Source organism: Bubalus kerabau, chromosome 18, assembly GCF_029407905.1.
Source record: "Bubalus kerabau isolate K-KA32 ecotype Philippines breed swamp buffalo chromosome 18, PCC_UOA_SB_1v2, whole genome shotgun sequence".
NCBI classification, from domain to species: Eukaryota; Metazoa; Chordata; class Mammalia; order Artiodactyla; family Bovidae; genus Bubalus; species Bubalus kerabau.
The window spans coordinates 11,351,826-11,375,770 of NC_073641.1; the positions used below are offsets into that span (position 1 = coordinate 11,351,826).

The 23,945-nt window shown below is 42.6% G+C and overlaps 1 protein-coding gene across 1 annotated transcript in view; it reads right to left on the reverse strand.

Moving 5' to 3' along the window:
* The window catches only part of MAP1B (microtubule associated protein 1B), a 93,475-nt gene extending 82,200 nt beyond the window's left edge, over positions 1-11,275 (reverse strand). Inside the window, exons 1-2 of the mRNA XM_055555075.1 lie at positions 9,683-11,275; positions 936-1,037 (exon numbers count right to left, since the gene is read on the reverse strand). Coding sequence (XP_055411050.1) covers positions 936-1,037; positions 9,683-9,866 — 286 coding nt within the window. The 5' untranslated portion in view covers positions 9,867-11,275. The remainder of the gene's footprint in view (positions 1-935; positions 1,038-9,682) is intronic.
* Positions 11,276-23,945: the final 12,670 nt, after the last annotated feature.

A 23,945-nucleotide genomic window follows, 5' to 3' on the forward strand; every position in this document is an offset into this window, starting at 1 on the left:
GAAGCCCAATGGAATATGAAGTAATCAGTCAAAAAGGCTGAACTTCATTGCTGATTTTATCAATGCCAAAAAAATGTGCAATCATACAACAAAATCATAGAGACAGAAAAGAGTAGTCTCTATTTTACATAAAGTGTAGGTCATATTCAAAAAATAAAATGCCAAATGGCAACTGCGATATGGCAATGGCAGAACTTTTGAGAGACACACCCCAGGTTGAGTCTTTACAGACCAGGAACTGTTCATAATCCTCAAATGTGCCCAAGTGGGAGAAGCATGGGTCACCCTCACAAGAGGAAGACAAGGTGGGTGAGTCTGACTACCTCCTCAGTGAAGTAGCTGGTTAGCAGCAGAATCTTCATAAATGACAAATTTTTGTGTCCTTACCTTTAATTATCCAGTAGTATTCATTTTCATCTCTGAAAGAAAGGCTATCTTAACAGTAGTTTGGAATTCCCGACTCTTTTACCCACACTAAGTGGGAGATAATGCAATGATGAAATGATGATACATACTTCATTGAGATAGATAATACAGAAATGCATATATTTCATTTTCTTGAGAGGGAGGGTGCTTACGGAATTCTGGGAGCATCCAATTTGTATTCATAACTTCATGTGAGTAAAATTCACATTTAAATAGACTACAATCTATTAAGCTCAGAGTATAGTGAGATAAGTATGAAATTTTTAAATTTACCCTGGAACTTAAAATCTTCTAAGACTCCACAAAATAGAAACCCACACAATGACAACTTAAGAGTTAGCTGACTTTCTTAAAAGGTGGCTTCTTGCTCACCTAGTTGATAATAACAAACACAGGAGAATCCTTTAGCAATAAAAGGAAGTCTTTTCCATGCCCCAGGCAAAGCTTTCCAGCCAAGCGCCTGTTTCTTTCGAATTCTAGATTGACTACTACAGAACTGAAAGCCTCACCTGGAACTTCAGGAGAGAACCTTGCTGAGTGTCGGGATACAAAAAGTTTCAGTTCTTGATCCAGATTGCATTCAATCAGGTTTGTGTCCCATGATCGGATTCCTAAGGAAGGAAAGGAAGACAGATGACAGACCACCAGTTAGTCACTTCACTGTGGTTTGGAAAACATCACTGTAGCATTTCTCAGGCTTGCAGGAAGGGAGTGGAGACTCTTGCTGAAGAGCTTGGTGACCAGCAGTGGATGCCCACAAAATGGGAGGGCGGGGGAGGTCTCTCTACCAGGCCACAGGGGAAGGATAACTAGCAGTGTGGACTGAACTTCTGCCCCTCGTAACATGTAAATGCAGCTCTTCTGGAAGAGTAAAAGAAAACAGCTATTAGGGAAATGACAGGCTTTACTCCTGAGAGGGAGCAGAAAAGGACAGGAAGATGGTGAGCTCCGTAGCAGTTAGGGGGCTACTAGACAATCGCTGGCTTTCCCATGGTCCACTTGTACGTGGCTAGAAAACGGAGAATGAGGGTGGGAAGTAAATATGGGGGCTGGCATTCATGTCCACATGTCTGTTTTTAAAGGTTTTCGCAGTGTGCATGCGCATTTTGTATGCGTATCTGGTTACTATTCTTTACTCCTCCCATTTTTGACCTTGATTTCTCAGCCCCTGGATATCAATCAAAATGTGTGTGATCTTTGCTAAGAAGGCAGATCTGGCCTATCTGTCCTCCCAGGCGTTTACCTGACTAGCTTGGCAGACAGCTCTTTCATTCACAATTGTTAGTTGTCCCGCATTTTCTTATCCAGAGGCAAAGAGATGTGGCAACTTTTTATACTTTATAAACTTCTACAGAGTTGGGGGCCGTGAACTATTCCCATAAAAGTTCACAAGGCTGGAAGCTGGAGTGAGGGGTGCTGATGCCCTACCTCCCTCCTCTCTCCTGACCTTCCAAAAGAGGGGGCTAGAGGGGAACCCAGAGAACAGCAGAGAAGGGAGGGCCAGTCATCACAGAACTCTGGAGTATATTTTTATATCTTCCCAAATAGATGACTCGTGGGAGAACCATTATGTAGACTGTATCCTTGACTCTACCCCTGCATGGAGCATCCTCAACCGCCAGAAACAAACCTCTGAAGAGCAATCATTTACTCTCTACTAAAGGCAGGGACTTAAACATGTAGGTGTATCACACAGGTGAACTATCTCTAAATAAACACTTGATCATTTAATCATTTTTGCTGGTCATTAGTCATGCATCCAGACTTGGGAGTATAAATGGCAGTATGTTACTTAAACATACCTCTTAAATCCTTAAAGTATATCTGCATTTTACCCCTATTTAAATCTTGTTCAGTTTTCCTATTCTGCAAAGAATCAATGTATATACACAAACTACAAAGATTCTGTAAACTGAGTTGACTATACATCTAAAATATCTTCAGATGATGCACCAAACAGCACTCCAAATTATGAGAAATATTTTCAAGCAGATGTACATCCACTAAATAGATGTAGATATTTCTCATACAATCCATGCGAAGGATTCAGGTGTGCAAGAGTTAACATTGCTAAAGAGAGGCTAAATTATAAGGGAGAATTTTATGGGTCTCCCTGGAAACATTAACAGCCTCAGTTTGCATTTGTGCTAATGGAACACTTAGGTTTTAACAAGAAAGGCATGTTGTGATTTTGTGAATCTTTTTCATGCAGAATTGATAAAGAGGTTTCCTTTTTGTTCCACAGAAAGCTTGACAGGTGAAGAGGTCTGAATTCATTAAAATATTTGACTTCCACATATATATTCTATATATTCAGCTAGCGTGGAAAATCATCAAGCCCCTGTCTGAACTGCTTAATTGGAAATTGGTGACTGGATTATCTATGCTCCAGGTCTGAGCTCCACTTTGTCTTCTGGCTTGTCAAGTAGGGTCAATAAGTTAATAATGAGACATACATATTTAAATTAAATTCACACGATTTTTCTGCCTTTGTTCTAAGTAATGTCTAAATTGCTACATTATTTGAATGGCTTCATCTAGGGCTATACATAGACTTGTTCTAGATTGTTGTTTGCCATTGTTCCCTTGGCTTCAATTAACTTGTCATGACACAGGCAATTAAACGTTTGCTTTTTCTTTCATAAACTTCTGCTTCTATGATTTGCAATTTAAAAGTGGAAAAAGTATGAAACAGTAGAAAAAGCATTCAGTAATTTTTTAAGTTCCATTAGCAAACAACTGATAAAATGATTCTTTCTCTTTTTTATACTTCCAGTGAAATTAAAAATTCAGGTTCTCTTTTTCAAGGGAGCAATTTCCAGCCAAATTACATCTTAAGAATGCATAATCAGTACTACCACTTATAAAATAAAGGTTACAATGGATTTACCGGTTATTTTAGTTGAAAACGAAAATTTTGGAACCAGGCCACTTTCTATACCAATTTTAGAAAGAAAATACTGTGTAATTACTTTGTACCTTCTACTGGATAATGTTAGTAAAGGGAAATAGTACCTCTCAAGGAAAGCTGTTACAGCATTCCATTGGTTTATATATCTCCCCTTTGTGCCTAAGAGGAAGCCAGCAGTGGACCCTCTAAAGCTCACAGGACCAAAATAAAGTCTTCTTCGGCCCTTCTCACATTGACCCCTCCCTGAGTTCATGACTGGAGGGGACAGTGGGGTGCTGGTAAAGAGGTTCCAAAGAGGCTTTCAGAAGGAGGTCATCCTGGGCTCTGGTGAGAAGTAGAAAAGCCACGGAATTTTCTGGCCCTTTTTTTGACTGTCCCCCCAAACGACGCCAGGTCAAGTTCTTCCCTGGGCCTTTGCTTCTCCAGCAAATCTCTGTCATGACTATGCCCTTATTGGCTTTCTCAGATGGGGGCAAAATAACTCCACCAGTTGGAGGAAATCAACCTGCACTTCCCTCTTTGCCCAGCCATCCCCCACATCATGAGGCATGAGGGAATCTTAGCTCCCCCACCAGGGATCGAACCTGTTACCCCCTGCATTGGAAGCATGGAGTCTTAACCACTGGACCACTAGGAAGTCCTTACCTCCACTTTTTAAACTGGGCCCAGAGAGCACCTGCCACGCCTGGGCAGTTGGCCTATGGTGAGGCACCCTGAGAACTCCCCTGCATGAGCCAGGGCTGGAAGCTAGTACCATCTCTCTCTAGCCTGATGACCAGTGGGGAACAAAGGACCTTTCCATCTCAGTTCTGATTCCAGGGGGAGCAATGCACAAAGGGAAGGCTAAGTGCATGTGAAGTTGACGGATGAAAGAAAGAGGGAAAAAAGGTGCGTGTGGCAGGAGGGTAGGGGGCAGGAAGCCCAGGACAAGTCAGGGTGAACCATAAGAGCCACGTCCTCTTACTTTGTACAGGTTAGACTTCACCAAGTTTACTGATGATGCAAGCATTTTATAGGATTATTTAATAAAAGCAACATTTGTTTTAAAAGCCTCTCATTTAAAGGCTAAAATCTATATCCTGAAAGAAACAACAGATAGAAAGCATGAGGAAACGGCCAAAGTCCATTGCGTGTTGAAATGGTACCCGGTTTCAATCTGCTACTGGGACCTACAACAAGTTGATGTTTTTCCATGAGCTTTAGTTGCTCCCTCTCAGAAATAGACTTTTGACTATTTTTTGCCCAACTTCCTAAATTATTTAACTACAACCATAAAATTATATTTGTAAAACTATATTAAATAGTGATCTGAAGTCAGATTAGACTCATAAAGAAATAATTAAAACAAAGGAAATGCTAAATTCAGTAAGGTTTTATTTTTTAGAGAAAAATTTTCCTATTTTTTCCCCCTTGACCTAACCTTCAATTTGCTTTCCCCCTTTGTTTTAAGCCAACAAGTTGATGTTCATAATTTATGTGTTCTGTGTAATGCAGGCAAGGGAGGCCCATCTTACACAGAGTTCATCATTTCAAAGCATTGATGATAAATAACTTAGGTCTTGGCTGGCATCTTACATAAGAAACAAGCAAAAGAAGTGATTTATAATAAGTTATTTATTGGCAGTAAAAGTTGGAACTTATTTAAAAGGTAAACCTTGACAGAAAATTAACAATGACTCATCAATTTAACGACCTTAAGTTTGGGGACTGGCTTATATTTGGATCATAGAACTCTTTGAGTAGATAATACCAATTAAGCAGCGCAAGCAGAAATCCATCTGCCTTTTGATTTTGAAACGTATGAAGATAGATGGATAGAATAAATATATCATTCCCCAACATTTCTTTTCATTCCCACCACCCCGTTGTTTTCCTGTTAAAACAAAATGGAAACAAAGCCCTAACTCTTTCCTGGGTTCTTAATTCTCTTAACCAATTTACACTGAAAGTATTCAATAAATGACAATGTAATTAGCAAAACTTACATCTAAAAATCCAGGGCAGTAGATGTTACACACATCTATCTTTCTGATGAACAAATCCTGCTGATTCCCAATGTTAACCAGAGGAAAGTTACACTCTAACAGCAAGTGAAATCAAACTGACACTTAGTGTTTTTTACATGTTTTAGTTTAAAAAATAAAATAAAATAAAACGAAGCAATGAAAACTCTTCACAAGGCTCTAGAATTAGTTTTGCAAAACATGAGTGTATGTAGTCTATGTCCCAAAATAAATTGGAGGAGGGGAGACTCTGCTAAAAACGGGGATGACTGTTAAGTCTATGTTGGAAACTAATTAGGAAGGGGGCAAAGGAGGTGCCAAGGAGTGACAATGGTTTGGCATGGAGTCCTGCATAACTAACTAAATAAAGCTAGACCAGTCTGAGCAAAGACTGTTGTTTCAGACTTAAGAAATGACCAGACCCTACATTATGCATTTTGAATGCAGCTGAAGAAACAAACGATGGTCTTCTGTCCTTGTGTAACCAAGCAGGACCTTATGGGACATTCCTGGGACAGACCCCTCCCCTATACCCTCTGCTTTAGTTCCTCTCTGAAATAGCTAGATATTAGTATCTGAAGCATATTTCCTGAGTTATTTTTCAGATGCTAAAATCACCATCAAATGGAAGAAATTAACTACTTGATGACCATCCGCACATAGTCCTGTTTAACGTAGTCTTGTGCTGTGCCTAGTCACTCGGTCATGTCCAACTCTTTGCAACCCCATGGACTGTACCCACCAGGCTCCTCTGTCCATGGGGATTTTCCAGGCAAGAATACTGGAGTGTGTTGTCATGCCCTTCACCAAGGGATCTCAACCCAGGGATCCGAACCAAGCTCTCCTGCATTGTAGGCGGATTCTTTACCATCTGAGCCAGCAAGAAAGCCCATCGTAGTCTTGTTACCTCATCATCAATCTAATTCTTAATTAGAATATGGTGTCTGAGCTGATCACACACTCTGGGACACCCTCCCTTACACTGCCCTTAAAAATGCTTTGTTGAAACCCTTGGGGGATTTCGGGGGTCTTGAGCACGAGCTCCCCATTCTCCTTACATCAGCATCTTACAATAAAGCTGCACTTTCCTTCACCACAACCTGGGGTCAGTAGATTGGCTTTACTGCGTGCAAGTGAGCTGCCTCGAGTTTGATTCAGTAACACTAGGTTTCAAGAAGCATGTACTCAGCCTCCATGGTGGGCTGATTCAGGCCTATTGATGTACTTGCATTTCCGCCATCTTCCTACAGATTTATTTTCTGGGTTTCCCGTAGAGCCTTAAATCATCAAATGGCAAAAATCCAAGTCGCTAGGGTCTCCAGACTCAGAGGGCCTCATCCGGATGAGAGGGGAGACAAGCAAGAGGGGCAGAAGATGAACCGCTTTCCCTGCGGAAAGGCTGCGGCACACAACCAGGGCCGAACCCCCGGAGTACCTCCATCTTGCTTCACACAACCGGTCCCATGGGCACCAGCCACCGCAGCCATGGTATCAGAGTGACCTCTGGAGGAGGAGGCCCTGCTGGAACCTGAGAGCTGAGGAAGCATCACATCAGGCCAGGGCAACAGCCAGCCTGCCCTGTTACTAAGTCATCTCTGTCTGTCAGAAAAGCTACGGAAGCAGTATTTCCCCTTAGCACTGGAAGGCCCTCTGGTTTGAGCTGCATCCAAGACCCCAGGACCCAAGAGAGTTGATCTCCAGAGGAAAAGCAGCATCTGTTACTGTGCCTTAGGAAATGGCTTTGCTCATTCACTTGGTTGATTCTTAATGGGATCAATACTGCTATTTCAGAGTTCCCTGCAAAAAGCTGACTAAATCAGGGCACTAAAAAATCAGGAAGGCATGCTGACTGAAAAGGACACCTGAGGGGGTTTCTGGGGGTCCCAGGAATGTCCATTTCTTGATCGGGATCACACAGCTATGTCTTTTTGTGAAAATTCACCAAGCTCCTCATTTATGATTTGAGCCTTTCCCTCACTACATAATACATCAATAAATTTTAAAAAAGAAAAGGGGCAAGAAGACAAAATTGAACTCGATCACTAAGTTCCAGTAGCGTGAAAAATAGTCGAGACCACGTCACAGTGAACGATAACTTGGGTGAATCTAGTTTATCCTCAAACAGAAGCAGCTTCAATAAACCCCCTGAGAAATAGGGCACTAAAAGGGTGATCAGCAGAGTAACAAAGCAGGAAGATAATTACACGGAAGGTGATTGCTGAGCCACCTCCCTGCATGGGGTGCTGCCCACAAGTGTATGACTACTGCCTTTGTATAAAGGCGAGCTCGAGAAATTGCTCTTTGATCTCCCTGTGATGTTCGCCTGGCCTGCACTAACATCATGACGGGGCCAAAAATTAGTGATGCTGCAGAGCCGGCATTCTGTCACTTATGAGTGCTGTGACCTTGAGCTGGTCTCCCTATCGCTTCCTGCCTCTCTGGGCCCCCGTCTCCAAAATGGGGATGAGGGTCCCTCTCCTCACACCACATCGGGTGGTTATGCACCTTTTATACATAGAAACACACCTGCTTTATTATTACTTCCCAGCAAAAGTGCTGACAAATAATATTTTTTTAAAAACCCGAAGTCATAGATTCATACAGCAGCCACACCCAAAGTCAGTACGTGTGAAATTTTTCAAGGAGAAAATGTGCAAATAAACTAAATTAGCACTGATCAAATTCAAAGGACTATAGTTTGACAAATGAAGGGTTATTAGATGCTCAAATGAGGCATTTCACTATTGACCTAGCCTATTCTTCCATTTTTTCTTTCCGAATAAAATAACAAGTCTGCTTTCTGCTCACATTTTTTTCTTTTTTTAAGCCAAAAAGTAACACCAGTGCTTTAAAGTTAAACAAAAGAACCAGGTCTGCAACTCGAGTCTCCACCCTGCAGCCTTTTGTTCTGGGCACAGGCGACCGTTTCCAAATGCAGAGGCAGACCACTAGAGTTTAATTTTTTTCCATCTAAAACAAGGTTTTCTCGCGTCTTTCATGGGGAGTGGGGGGCGGGCGCGGGGAACGAGGGCTGCGTGAACGCCCTTTGTCCGCCTCGGGCTGCCGTAGAGACCGCAGTGCGGACTGCACCACGCCCACTAGCCGGTGTCTCGGGGCACACGCGCTTCAGCACCACCCCGAGAGAATAGAGCGCGGGCTGGGGTTGTGGAGAGACCGGCGACCTCGGTCAGGGAGAAGGGGAGGTCTGCGATGCCGGGGGGAAAGGGAAAGGCAGAGGACAGAGCTGCCCACCTGGGGACTTCGCGCGCAACAAAGCCGGGTTGAGGCAGACGAGGGGGCACACAGCACCCCCAAGCCCCGGCGGAACGCACGCCCGGCCGGCCGCGCCCAGTGGGGGCGCCGCAGTGCGGGGGGCAGGTGCATCGGGCGGGGGCACTGCGGCAGCCCGGGTGGGGCTGCGGGGCGGGGCGGTCCGCGCGCCCGAGGCTGCGCCCGCTGGACCCTTACGGCCCCGCCCAGGGTTTCCCAGCGAACCGCTATTCGGCCTCTGCAGAGCGCGCTCCTACTGCCCGCACCGGGCCAGGCGCCGGTCCTACCCACCACCCCACCCCCAAGCCATCACTCCCGAGGCAAAGACTTTTAAAAGGAGAAGCCCCACCCCGCAACTTGGGGGTCCCATTGTCCTTGCTGAAAGCTGCAACCGAGGCCCCAGGGGCAGTAGAGAGGCAGGCGCCGTCTGGGAACGAGGCGCAGGCGGTTCTCCATCTCTGCGTCCCGGGGGGCGAGGGGGGGGGCGGGCGTGGCCCTAGGACTAGCCTAGTCATTCCGAGGGAAGAAAAGATGGAGAGGTTTTAAGCCAGCAAAGGCACTTCTCGGGGCTGAGGTGGTTGTGGCTAGAGGGATTCCCACGCGCTCCCTGGCACATGGTACTTCAGCCTCGGGTCTGCTGACGAGGGGCAATCCCAGCACTTTGCCGGGGGTGGGGGGAGATGAAAGGTAATTGCAACGTCCCCCCGGCCCCCCCCACACACCTTTGGTGTCCTGCGGTTGCGGCTTTATTGCAGCCTCTGCCCCTTTGACACCTGCATCTCATTTAGCGGGAGAGGCGGTAGCCAGCTGGAATCTGTAGACCCAGCCTGGTGACGGATCCCTCAAGGTTAGGAGACTCTCCCACTGGGTCGCAAATCTAATAATTTGCATTATTCTCCGAAATGAACCTGGGGGGGGGGGCGGGGAAGGAATCTGGACAGAGTGCGGGAAGTGGCGGGGAAAGGCCTGGGTGCGGGGCGTGCCGGAGGAGAAAGGTGGCCGCCGTGCCCTGGGTGGGGTCGCGTTTGCGCGTCTCCCCGAACGCGTCCCCTGGGGGCGCAGGGCCTCTTACCAAGCTCGATGTTGCCGATGGCGCGTCGCAGGTGCTCCTCGGTCACAATCTCGCCGACGACCACCAGCAGGTAGAATTTGCTGTCGAGGAAGCGATGCGACAGGCTGGGCGAGGTGGTCGCCGCTGGGTTGGCAATGCTGCCGGAGGGCTCAGGCTCGGCGGCTTCCACCACCACGGTCGCCATCCTGCCGGCCCGTTAAGCCTCGGCCAAGTGCCCGGCTCCAGCCGCTCCGCTCGTCTGCGGCAGGAGAAAGGATTATATCCGAAGGTGCTGTCTTCGCTCCGCCCCCTGCGTCTCCCCTCCTCCTGGCGCTACGCGCCGCCTCCCCCTCCGCCCTCTCCGAGAGCGCGCGGCGGAGAGGAGCCAGGAGTGAGAGAGGGCGGGGAGGCGGCGCCTCTTTTATATGGAGACTAGGCAGAGCGCCGGGGAGGAGGAGGGGGAGGAGGAGGAAGAGGAGGAGGGAAGGACCACCCGGCACATCCTCGCGGGGTGGCTGCCTCCGCTCTTCCAACCGTTGGCCCAGGGCTGATGTCATCTGCAGCAAATCATCTCGCCCGCGGCCCGGAAGCTGGAGGGCCGAGGTGTGCGGACAATGGTCAGGGCAGGGCCGCGAGTCAAGGGGCTGGAGGACTCGACGAGGGGAAAACACTCCCAACCTACACCCGCACCCACGGCCACTGCCGGCTCCAAACCCTCACCCCGCCTGTGCAGGAGAAGTGGATGGGTTTCCATTTTCAGAGTCGGGATATTTACCTTGTTCTAGGTCCACAGGCCAGGCCTCTGCCTTGGGTGCCGTCTGCGATGAAGCCAGGTCTTCAGGGTCTGTGTTAGCACAGCGGACGTGGGGCTGAGGGTACCCCGCCCAGGAAGATGGAACCTGTCTTTTCTCTGATGTTGTGGATTTCGGAAGACATATTTACCAGTATTCACCACCTACACATGAAGAATACACCAAAAATGCAAAACCTCAGCTTACCATTGTTCAGGCTTTGGAACTTATTCTGCAAGACCCACTGATGAAAAAGTACTGGCTTTGTAGTGCTCATGGGAAATGAGAAGAATACAGATCCATTATTCCAGATACAGATTTCTGGTCTTAATAATATGCTGAACAGATAGTATCAGGCATAACAATAAAGAGAAGATACTGTCTCTATCCAGCGGGATTATAGTGACTATAGTGTACTTTTCAGTTCCTTGGGGAACACACAAGCAAAATTATTTCATGCAACAGTGACGTCTTTTAAAATACATGTAGCATTGGGGATTTTATTGCCTTTGTCTATGTTTAGAAGAACTCATAAAAACGTTTAAAGGCAACCCATCTACAACCATTTCTCACAAACATATTGAATATAATGAATATAACTTATGTCCCAGGAAGGGAGTGGTGGTGGTGAAGAAGGAACAAAATGGTCAAACATGGTACTATCATAAAAGCCTGGAGAACTAGAGTCTTAGGAAAGAGGAATGAATGGAAACTAGAGCAGCCAATATAGTTTTAATACTAGATTGCATATAAATTTTAAAAAATCACCTGGATATACTAAGATTTCCAAAAAGCCTATTGTCTTAGCTGCTAACCACCACGACTTATTGGTAATGTACGCTTTGCTCTTATCTCCTTCCTGAAACCCTGACATGGTTTTGGCCCCATCATATATGCCAGACTGATCAATGGGGACTAAAGTTACTGGTGAGCTACTTTCACCAGTGATCAGTGACAATGAGTTTTCAGGTAAGATGGTAACAGAGAAAGCATTCAATTTCTGTTAGAGAGGTGAGGCCAACACCAAGGCCATAATAGGGGGAGGAGATGTAGTAAGGAGCAGTGTTTTCCAATTTCCGCCATTGAAATCAGTGTCAGCTACTGATGGTCTTCCATTTCTCTGAACCATTTTTATTTTTCTTTATGTAACAGTTTTCATGAGCTCCATTTCTTTTCTTAAATTTATTTTAAATGAAATTACTGCTCTATAGGTGGAAACACTAATTACTATAAATAGAAGGCATCCCTAAAATAAACATAATGAAAATAAGTACCATGACAAAAATTCCTGCTATACACTATTGTTATTTGCTCAAGACTCTGACCCTGAGGCATACCCTAAGTTAAAAACAGAAAGTGTTAGAAAGGTATTGAAGATATTACTAGCACCTGAGTTGTCCTCCATTGTCATAACAGAAGGTTGGATGAAAACATCAGAAGAGCTTTCCTACTGTGTGAATTGGTGCAATTAAATACTATGACAATGAACCACTTAGGTCATTATCCACACTTTGAAAAAGAGACGAAATGGAAGAACACAGACTAGAGATGCTGACTGCTACTGTCCAACTTTGTAGCCTTGGGCAAGTGACTTATTCTTCAGTCTCTTCATCTACTTACTGAGTAGAAGAATGCATTTTTAACAGTGTGAGTACCTCTGTAAAAGAAGAGTACATGATAAGAATGTAAATGCCTAATACAGTGATTGGAAGATAGTAAGCACTCAAGACATGATTGATGACCTGTTTTGACCAAGTTTCTTGGATACTAGAGTGAAAGCATCTTACAAAATGTGTAGGTGACATCACGTTGGATGCAACTACCAACACCTCTGAAACAAGAACTGAATGTTGACACTACAAACTAGAAAAGTAGTTGCTCCCATCCCCATCTCAAGAAAAAAAAGATAGCAGTTGTAAGGAGGAAGGGGAAAACTTAACATATAAGAGTGCCGGTATTTACCTGCTGCCACTTGACATTACCTGGGTATCCCAAAGGCCCTTCAGGGTCAACATGCTCCAAACCCAAATCATCTTTGACCTCCAAACCTGGTCCCCTCTCACTTTCCCTATTTCATCAAACATTATCACCACCTATCCTACAGTCAAACCAGAAACCTCACCGGCATCTCGGACACCTCACAGGCTTTAGCCCCATATACAATTTAGCATGGATCTGGTCAATTTTACCTCCTAAGTATCTCTTCAATCCTTCTACTTCTTTCGACTATACCCAACCTAGTCCAAGCTACCACCTTCATGAGAGGTAGTAGGGTATAGGTTAGAAATTGGGTTCTGTAGTCACACTGCCTGCTTTCAAGTCCCAGCACCAAAGTTTGTTAGCTGTGTGACCTTGGGCAAGATGCTTAACCAGTCTGTGCCTTAATTTCATCATTCACATCATAGAGATGAGTGCCCACCTCCCAGACAGGGGAACAGCTAAAATATGCAAAGTGCTTAAAATAGGACCATGCATATAATAAGTACTCAGAAGCTGTTCCTTCTATTACTATTTAACACGTTACTGTGGAAAATTTCAAACATGTATAAAAGCAGAGAGAATAGTATAAGAAACTTCTATGTACCCATCATTCTAATCAGATGATTTTTACAGTTTGTTTAAATCAAGATCCAAATGAGATCTATATGTTTTGATTGACTGGATATGTCTTAAATCTCTTAATCTATGTGTTCCTATTCTTTTTTTCTTTTAAAATTTCTTGTTGAATTATAGAAACATTTTTTTCTGCAGAATTTCACAGTCTGATTTTTGCTGATTGACTCTGTTGTATTTAACATGTTCTTCCATCTCCTGAATTATCTGTATACTGATAGCTGAATGTAAATGCTTCATCAGTTTCAGGTGGTTTTTTTTTTTTTTTTTTTTTTTTTTTTTGGCAATTATACCTCTTGGGTGATATTGTGTTCTTCCATCAGAAAGTACATAAAGACTGGCTGACCTTGTCCTGAGATCTTGGCAACCACTGATGATCATTACCTAGATCCTTAATTTCATTAAATGTCAGAAAATAATATTCTGATTTTATTATCCTTTCTTCATTTGACAGCTGGAAGACTTCTGTTAGGAGAAATATCACCCTGTCACTTGGTTAGCCCGAGGTACACTTATGGAGGAAGGAAAGGATAAACACATGATTCTTTCTCTTTATTTACTAATTTTGAAAATAACTCTTTCATCCATAACATCCTCCAATGGTGATTAATAACTTTTTGTATCATTAAGAATATAACTTGAAGTTATATTCATATTAATATTTTGATTCGTATTAATATTATTCATATTGATATTTTAACTTTTCCATCATTGGGCAGTGATATGATGAGATATTTCCAGCTCACCTTGAATATACCTGGCCTCAGAACATAAAGTTAGCCACTTCTCTAATGAGGAACTAAGGTTCCTTAAGAGGGAAATGGTACCTAGAGACCATAGTCCTAATAATAGGAGTTGCTTGTTGCTACTACCTTAGTCATGGCTTCTAGATATTTTCAGTGGACAGAAATAGAAAATAACATTTTTTTCAAGATCAAATATAAGTTCATACCAATATTGCCATTTCAGGAAGGACTAGAGATTTTGCTTAACCTCAATTTTACATCTGCAATTCCTTTGTCTTACACCAAAAATTTCAGTTCTCAAAGATACCAAAGGTGATAGAATTAGACAAGCAGATAATTTCTCATTTCTTTATCTGGAAATACATACAAATTATACTCACAGTAATGCTGGGTCAAAATGGAACATTTTTCCCAACAATGATTACTAAAGGCAATTTAAGTTTTTTGCAATTACTTTTTTCTTAGAATATATCATACTAGAGAACCAAAATTCCCAGTTGCCAAAAGCACAGAAATGTTTTTTTTTGTTGTTGTTTTATTTTATAATTTGTAGACCACACTCTCAGAATAACAATAAAAATTCTCCTAATATCAATGGGATTACTGAAAGCAATTTAGGATTTTTTTTTTTTTTTTGCAATTTTCTTGTTATTAGATATATGCCACAGGGATACAGTTTTAAAGTCACTTGAATTAATTCCTTTTAATATATTATGCCACTAAATACATAGGTAAGTTCCATTGTTACATTTTGTTTTCAGCTTTTATGAACTAATTTAAAATTTTTCTCTTATTATAAGAGAGATGGACCATCTTTTCACATGTTTAAGGGTCTTCTGCATTTCATTGTCTATGAACTGTCTCCTTATACCCTTTGCTGATTTTTCTATTGTATGGTTGGTGTTTTTCTTATTGATTTGTGTGTATTCTTTTGCACATTAAGGAATTTTGCTTTTTTCTATAATATGATTTATAAATATCTTTTTATCAGTTTGACACTTGTTTTTTTGACTCTGTGTATTGAAGCCCTTGGCCATGGAGAATATTTTTTATGTAGTTAAATTTAACTATTTTTTTCATTTATACTTTATGAGTCCTATGTTATATTTAGAATGGCCTTTGCTCTGAGATTATATAAGAAAAATTCTCCCAGGGATTTTCTAGTACTCTAAGACTTTATTCTTAATGATTCGGATTTATCCAGATAAAGACTTGGGAGATATATATCCACTTATTTTTCCTCAACTCCACAGCATTTTACTGAGAGAAGATTTTGCAGAATTTTGTAATGACTTGGTAACCTCTCTTTCGTCCCAATAGATTCTGAGTATGTAACAGCAGAAAGTTTGATTTCACGCTTTTATTCCCTCATCTGCCCTGCCCTTTAACCCACTTCAACCTCAGCCCCAAGTTTTACCTAGCTACTGTATGACAAGTAAACAGTTCTTACTTATGCATTTCTTGATGGCTGGAGGTAGGATTCTGCCTGTGCTGAGGTAAGGCCTACCCAGGGAGTGGCTGAAAAGGAGGCTGGGAAGTTCTCGTCCGGTGCCTTTTCATTAAGCTCAGGCTCTTACCAATTACAAGCGCCAAGTGAGTCATACCAACACACGCAGAGGATGGCATCCTGAGGGGAACAGAATTATAGTGGAAATAGCCAAGGCTGCCTGGAGACAGAGCTCCTCAGCTGGCACTGCAGAAAAACCACCGGGCTCATAGCAAACAGCAAAGCAATAAGAAGCCGGCTTGCGCAAGGTGGGAAGCTGCAGACAGACGTAAATGCATACGCCCTTCCTGGGCCACAGGCAGAGACCCCTCCTCAGAGACAACTGTCATCTCTACAGCTGTACCCAAGCAGCTTACAGTCAGGGAAGCTATGCCTCCCTGGCAGAGGTGCTCTGGGGTAGGGGTGAGCGGTGCTGTCTGCGGACTGTGGGGGAAACCTCCAGACGGCCCCAGGCCCACAAGAAGTGGCTCACGTGTCCTCTGCTGAACACCATCAGCTACAGCTGAGCACCCACAATCTGCCGCAGTGTTCTAGGCCCTAGGAGGGCACAGGATTGGCTCCTGACTCAGGTCAGTCAGGAAAGGAACAAATGAACACTCCAACGTGGTGAAAGGAAGCAGAAAGGAATGCTGTTGCTCTCTGTGTGTTAGCTTAAGGCTACAGAATAAAGAAGAGAGTTAATCGTAGCATCCACTACCCTCCAAGCAGTCTCCTGTACAAACCGCATGCCCCCTTTCAGCATATGCGATAGGGTCACAGACTCTAAGAAGGTCCAGGTTGCTCCAAGGAACGTGAAGGGAGAAGAAGGCATCCAGATGGGAGGACTAGGAAAACTCAGAAGAAGGAGGTGGCAGGAGGCCTCCAGAAGCCTGTGAATGTGCTCAGCCTTGGGAGCTGGGAGGCCCTGAAGGCCACTTAGGAACAAAGCAGGTGGGGTGGGGGCAGTCAGCAGGATAATGCCCCCCACCACCAAAACATTCACATCTTAATTCCCAGAACGGGTGACTATATTACTTTTCCTGGCAAAAAAGACTTTGCAGATGGTGATTACGTTCAGAATTTTGAGATGGGGAGATGATCCTGAATTATCTGGGTGTGTAAATGCTCAGTCACATCTGACTCTTTGTGACTCCATGCACTGTAGCCCGCCAGGCTCCTCTGTCCCTGGAATTTTCCAGGCAAAAATATTGGCGCCATTTCCTTCTCCAGGGGATCTTCCCAACCCAGGGGTTGAACCTGGTTCTCTTGCGTCTCCTGCATTGGCAGAAGCATTCTTTACTGCTAGCGCCGCCTGGGAAGCCCAAGTGGGCCCAGTATAATCACAAAGGTCTTTATAAGAGGGAGACAGGAGTGTCTGAGTTAGAGAAGAAGATGTAATGACGGAAGAGAGATGTGATGAGCTGAGAGAGCAAGTGAGAGAGACAGTTTGAGACGTGAAGGTCTCTGCTAGTTTTGAAGATGGAGGAAGAGGACCACAAGCCAAGAAACATGGTAGCCTCTAGAAGCTGGAAAAGGCAAGGAAGTAGATTTTCCTCTTTGAGTCTCCAGAAGGAACAAACCTCTGCTTGACACCTTGATGTTAGGGCTTCTGACCCCTAAAGCTGTAAAATAATACATGCGTGTTGTTTCAAGCCACTAAACTTGTGGTCATTGGTTAGCACAAGTGACACTGTGGGAACCTAATTCCTGGTGCCACGCCTGTCTGGAAGCTCCCATGTAGTCTGGCATCCTGGATGGTGGTGCCCCAGTCCTGCCCCACTCTGTGGGCTGGCTCATGGGGAGAACGGGGCTGCTTATGAAACTGTCTGACCCAGTATCACTCATCTTCGTGCTTCTCAGAGAGTACAGTCAGGGTACACGGTGTTCACCCTCTAAATAGGTTGGAGCTGGACAAGAACACCTGAAAACCACTGGGATTTAAAATAGCAATACAATCAAAATTGCCCTTTGGAAAACCATGGGCCATCTCTCTCAAATCCCCAGTCAGCAAGTATCCAATTTCCCAATAGATGGTATTCAAGTTTTGCCATTTCTAAAAGGAGTTTGGTTCTGTTCAGAATTCCATTGTTGCTTATGGATTTGTTACTTCAGAGATGGGTTCTTTCTGTGTGTATGTATAAGACGTTTTTAAAAGTGATAGGGGAAAAAGGCAAATTATATACAGACAAGCAGCACAAAAGAAAGTTTTCCAAGTTGTGATATCAGTGCAGAAAAGGGTTAACCCTTTATTAAGTCACTCATACATTCATTCAGTCAGCATGCCTTTAATAACCATCTACCATGTGCTAGATACTGTTGTAGATCCCCAGGAGGCCAGGATGAGAAAAGCATGCTTGGTCCCTACCTTCAGAGAGCTTACTTTCCAGATGGGAAGAAGTGCAGATACAGAAGTCCAGGGAAAGGAGAGAAATGGCATCTTAAACACTTTTTAGAGGATAAGGAAGGTTCCCTGGACAAAAGGCAGCTGAAAGAACTGTGAATGGCACAGGTTCAGTGTGGAGTGAGATGGCATCTTGAATGCCCTTGAACCACCGTGTCTTCATCCATACCAGGGAGTGAGAAGATGGACGTGACATAAAAAATATCCAACTGGCAGTAAAAAGTGTGGAGAATCTGCCAGAACCAAAGGAGCATGGGATGCAAACCCGAGTCAAAACAGCCCCCATGTAACCTAGCATTTGTACTCCCTTCACGGTTTGTAGCAGGCTTCAGAAACATTGTCTCTCTGAATCTCCATCCTTCTGTTTTCCAGGATGCAAAGCTGTGGCACAGGAAGGTCACTGGGACTACCACTAATAGATATTATTATAACCTGGGGCATCATGACTATACTGTCGTTTCGCAACCCTTTAAACCGAATGCCCTCCTGTGGCAAATACAAAAATCGACTGCTTTTTAAGCATGTGAAATTTCAAAATGTATTAATCATCAGGATTACAAATAAACCAAACCAAGGCGTAACTGTAAAAGAAGGTTCTGATTTGATCTGGAAAAGCATGTTACCTTAATCATGACAGTTGCATGAAACAGGGGCACACAGTGAGCAAGAGGGGACTACTTAGGTCAGGTTAACATTCTCAAGGCCAATGTGCTAATCTTTGAGCCACACGTGCTGCCCCCTGAGTTTTTGATCCACCATTCCTCTCACCATCACCAATGAGATGATTCCAATAAGTGATTACTGAGAGTGAGGAAGATAGACCAATATTTGGAATCTGACTTCTCATCCTAAAAAATAATTATTAAATATTCAATCATCATATTTGATGGAAAAATGTCATGTTACCTAAATATATATCATCTCCAGAAACTTCACTAACATTATGTCCAAGTGTGGCATAGAGGTTAATCCTGTGAGTTTATGTTAAGTTGCCTGACTTCCATCCAATCCCACCTTTTATTAGCTGTGTGTATTAGACAAGCTACCTTATCTCATTTTGTCTCAATTTGCCTGCCAATGCAGGAGACTCTGGAGATTCCGGTTCAATCCTTGGGTTGGGGAGATACTCTAGAGGAGGAAATGGTAACCCACTCTGGTATTCTTGCCTGGAAAATCCAATGGACGGAGGATACTGGTGAGCTGCAGTCTATGGGGTCGCAAAGAGTCGAACACAACCTAGTGACTGAGCATGCACACACCACAGTTTCAGAGTTGATCTTACTTTGAAATTACTTAGTTTTGCTGATTTGACATATTTTTGTTGCTTTTTGTTTTTTTAGGGCAGCCAGCAGTAGTGGAGAGGCCAAGGGGGGCCCTCCGCCCCTGAGTAGCGGGTTGGCTTTTTTGGTTTGTTTTTGATAATACCTTAAAGTATTGCTGTTGTTTAGTCGCTAAGTCATGTCTGACTCTTTGCAACCCCATGGACTGGAGCCTGCCAGGCTCCTCTGACCAGGGGATGTGCTAGGCAGGAATACTGGAGTGGGTTGCCATTTCCTTCTCCAGGGGATCTTCCCAACCCAGAGATTGAACACATGTCTCCTGCATTGGCAGGCAGATTCTTTACCACTGAGCCACCTGGGAAGCCCTTCCTTAAAGTATAATACACTATAAAAAATGTCACAGTATAAACTACCCGTGGTTGTATTATTTTGTCCTTTAAGATTCTGAGGAGCCACAAAAGATAGACAAATAAACAAAACAATATGCAACATATAACACAGAAGACATATGGATAAAGCAACCTGCGAGTAGACTAACAAACAGAAGCTAACTAAATATTTTCTGGAGTGCCCCAGAAATGTGTCTAAATAAATAGAGCCCTTCGAACAAGGTTTGTGAAGTGTAGCAATACAGGCTTGGCCACTGCATTTTCCTGACAGCGAATCCTAATTCTATAATACGTAACAGCAGCCTGCCATCCAAAGATGGCAGTCATGTGATTGCGGGTGGCTTTCTGTTCCAAGATACCAGTTATACTGAGCCTAACCTCTGAGCCAGAAATATTTGTTTCTGCTTCTTCTGAACTCCTACAAAAAAGAGAAAAATCTACTCTCAGAAGCTCTCTTCCAGCTCATGAATAACCCATGGGATAGACCAGGGGCTTTGAGTGTGAACATACGTCTTAGAGTTGCTGATTAACTGGTCTTCGGGACACACGCCTACCTTGGCTTCTGCCAAAACCTCACTCCTGGGGAAGTTTCCAGGGCATTTGATTGAAAGGCTTTCTTTAGTGTGATGTGAAGACAGTATTAGAGAGAACAGAATGGAAAAACAGGAAACCATGACCATATGCAAAGAAGCCACCAAGATGTAGAGAAGCTGACATTACAATCTATGACTCTTATAGAGGAAATTACTGTTGGATATGATCCGAGCTCATGAGAGAACCACCACTGATCTGGATGAAAATAGTATTTCTAAAGAACATAAGACTTTAAACTTAAACATGTAATATTTCAAAATCAAATCAGACTTTAAAATTAATCTCTCATTAGAATTCTTTTAAACACAAAAAACTTTAAAAAATAGTCTGAATTTTGGCTTATGTTTAGAGACATTATGGAATGTAGATTATGACTTCTAATTAAATATTTGTGCCAATTTATTCAGGTGGTTCTTTTAAACTTTCCATAAATATTTAGTATGCCAGAGACTATTTCCAGCTTTCCCACCTTTCTTAGGATTATGTGTCTTGAGAGAGTTCATTTTTAACCCTTCACTGTACATATATGCTTGTTTAACTGAAATGATAATATAAGCAAAACAGTCTTCTGGGTTAGGGTTAGGGGCTTCCCAGGTGGTGCCGTGGTTAAGAACCTGCCTGCCCTAGCAGAAGACCCAGGTTCAATCCCTGGGTCAGGAAGATGCCCTCGAGTAGGAAATGGCAACCCACTCCAGTATTCTTGCCTGGGAAATCCCATGGACAGAGGAGCCTGGTGGGCTACAGTCCATGGGGTCACAAAGAGTTGGATATGACTGAGTGACTGAGGACAGCACATCCTGAAAGAGTTCATTTTTAATCCTTCACTGTACATAAATGCTCATTTTATTGAAATGATAATATAAGCAGAAGAATCAGGGTTCTCACAAACTAGTCTCTAGCTCCACCAAGCAACTTTGATATTCATAAATGAGCTATACTCTCACTTACTCTGGACCTTTGCAAAAGCTCCTCCTTCTATCCTGAACATCGTACCCCTCTTACTATGCTAACTTTTCACCCATCAAGTCCTAGCATACAGATAACCTTCTCAAGGGAGCTTTCCCTGACTCTCCAAGACTGGACTGGATCCTCTAGCCCCCCATGTTATCTTGTGTTTCTTCCTATCAGAGTCCTTATAGTAGTAGGTTAGAATTAGTGACTTACAAGTCTGTGTCTTCTTCTTAGACCACTGGTTCTTTTTTAAAAAATGATTTAATTAATTAATTAGTTTTTGGCTGTACTGGGCCTTTGTTGCTGCCTGGGCTTTTCTCTAGTTGCAGCAAACAGGGGCTAATCTCTGGTTGTGGTGCACAGGTTTCTCATCACGGTAACTTCTCCTGATGTGGAGCCTGGGCTCTAGGGCATGCAGGCTTCAGTAGCTGTGGCTCCCCAGCCCTAGAGCACAGGCTCAGTAGTTGTAAAACATGGGCTTAGTTGCTCCAAGGCAGGTAGCATATTGCATCTTCCCAGATCAGGGATTGAACACACATCTCCTGCATTGGCAGGTGGATTCTTTACCACTGAGCCACCAGGGAAACCCCTAGACCATTGATTCTTAAGGTTTTTGGACTGAGGCTGATTTTTACTCTTAAAAATTATTAAGGACCCTGAAGAGCTTCTGTAAATGTGGAGATCAGTATTGATATTTATTGTATTAGAAATTAAAATTGGGAAATTATTAAAATATTTTTACCAGTTCATTTAAAATAATAATAATAAACATTAGATGTTAATGTCTAAGAACATATTTTTATGAAAATTATATTTTTCAAAACAAATATTTCAGAGAGAAAATGGCATTATTATACATTTTTACAGTGGACTCTCCTATATGCCTTTGCATTTGGTATGTTGCAATAAATTGTTTTGGCTTGAAGTATATGAGGAGAATCCAGTTTCACATAGATAGTTGGAAAAGGGAGAGCTATTTTTATAACCTTTTCAGGTAATTGTGGATATTCTTCTTTGATACTATGCTAAAACTTGACAAATGGTAGATTCTCAAAGTTTACTTTCAATGTGTAATCTGAAAGCAAATCAATGAAATTTTTGTATTTTGTTACATACAAGACCACTTGGTTTATTCTTCACTTTGAGTGAATTTTTTTAATCATGTATGATTTTGTAACATACATTTTGATAATTTGGAAAAGATAGGTTCACGGATAGGTAGGTACACATCATTCTAATCTGATGATTTCATTATATAATATATATATATTAAAAGACCCAACTTCCTAATACCATTCTCATCAGACAAGTCTTTTATTCTTGGGAAGCTGCGAATTCTAGTTTTCCAGAGCTCAAAGCTTCATCTGAAAGCTCAAATCGCATTACTGGCAACCAACACTATAGTTAGTTTTGTTGAAGTGATAAGCACACGTTTCTCACTTCTGACAAAGCTTCTGCCAAATACCCAACTTTGTACAATTTGTATGTCAATCACCAAGTGAAAATTTTGTACCACTAAAAAAGGAGCTATTTCAGCCTGTAACTCCAGCAATCACACAAGTGTTTTTCCTCTAGACAGCCATCATACTTCGACAGGCAGCAAAAGTAATTCATGCATAACTTCCGTTTCATAACACAGAATATTAAAAAGATATATTCCAAGTTGAAATGTAATAAAATCATTTGTTCCTCCTTTGTCAAGGACATTCTACAGTGGGTTTCATTTGTTTTTGTTTTTTACTGCGCCTGTGTTTTTCTTCCGTGATGACTAGTACGGTTGGTGCCACTGTCTTGATTCGTGCTAAGGAACCAGCAACCATTTCAGTTACAAGCTGAAATAGCAGTCGTACTCACCATTACTGTTGCATTATAAGTGAAAGTGCCAAACAGTGGGAAATAAGCAAATGCCATCTTAGTATGTATTAATAATAAAACAATTTTGACCTTGAACATGGCCTGGAAGGATGTTATGGACCTAGGGGTTCCCTGACCACACTTAGAAACCTGACTTAGAATGTGAGTTTCTTGAGAGTCAGAACTGCTGTGTGTTCCCAAGACCTACCTAGCACAGTATTTGCACATAAATAAAAACATTCAGTAAAGACTCGCTGAATGAATAACTCCGAATAGCTTAATTTTCTGTTTGGCTAAACACTTCTCTCCATTTGTACACAGAGTGTTCTGAACCTAACTTATCTTTCTTTGATGACTCAGCTTTCTCATTGTGAAGATTAGCTGAAACACAGTGACAGCTCTTGGGATGTTGTCCTTGCAATGAATTGTCAAGTATCTACTTCATATAGGCAATTTTACTGATTGGTTCTTGGTTCTTGGTTTGGTTGCCTCCTTCAGGGCTGATGAGCTGTTGGGCATCACTTAATGATGACATTAATATTATAACTTTGAAGAAATATCTCAAACTCCCTCCTCTTTATGTAACATTTAATCAGTAAGTTTAGAATGCTAAATCAACAAGGCCAAAATAGATTCTGAGTTGCCACTTAAATAAAGTGTATGACCTTTAGTGCATACATTTTCCAAAATTTATTTGGCTAACCAGAGGCCTCTTTTAATTTTTTTTTTTCTGATGGTCTTGAGCCAACACCCCTTGTCTCCCTGAGATTTCAGGATAGCTGAGTTTTGTGTAGAAGTTTTGCTGTATGTGTGATTGAAAAATTCCAAAATACACTAACTTATAATTTAAGGTAAATAAATTGTGTCTGCTATTACAGAGATGAAGGTCAGCTCTTACTTTGAGAACTCTTCAAATTGCTATAATTAAAACAAATTCAAATTATCTGAACAGGAGAAGAGGAGCAGAAGTACCAGAGTACCAGAAGATACAGAAGATCTCTTAAACAGAACTTGAACTTCACGGCTTGCTTCATCTTTAATTTTAACGTCTTTAATTTCAAACTTGTGAACTCAGCTTGTATTGTATTACTTTAAATCTAGCCATTTTGTTTTGTCAGGTGGTTACAAATTAATAAAACTTCAAACTCATTTTAAAATGCCACTTTTAAAAGTGAACTC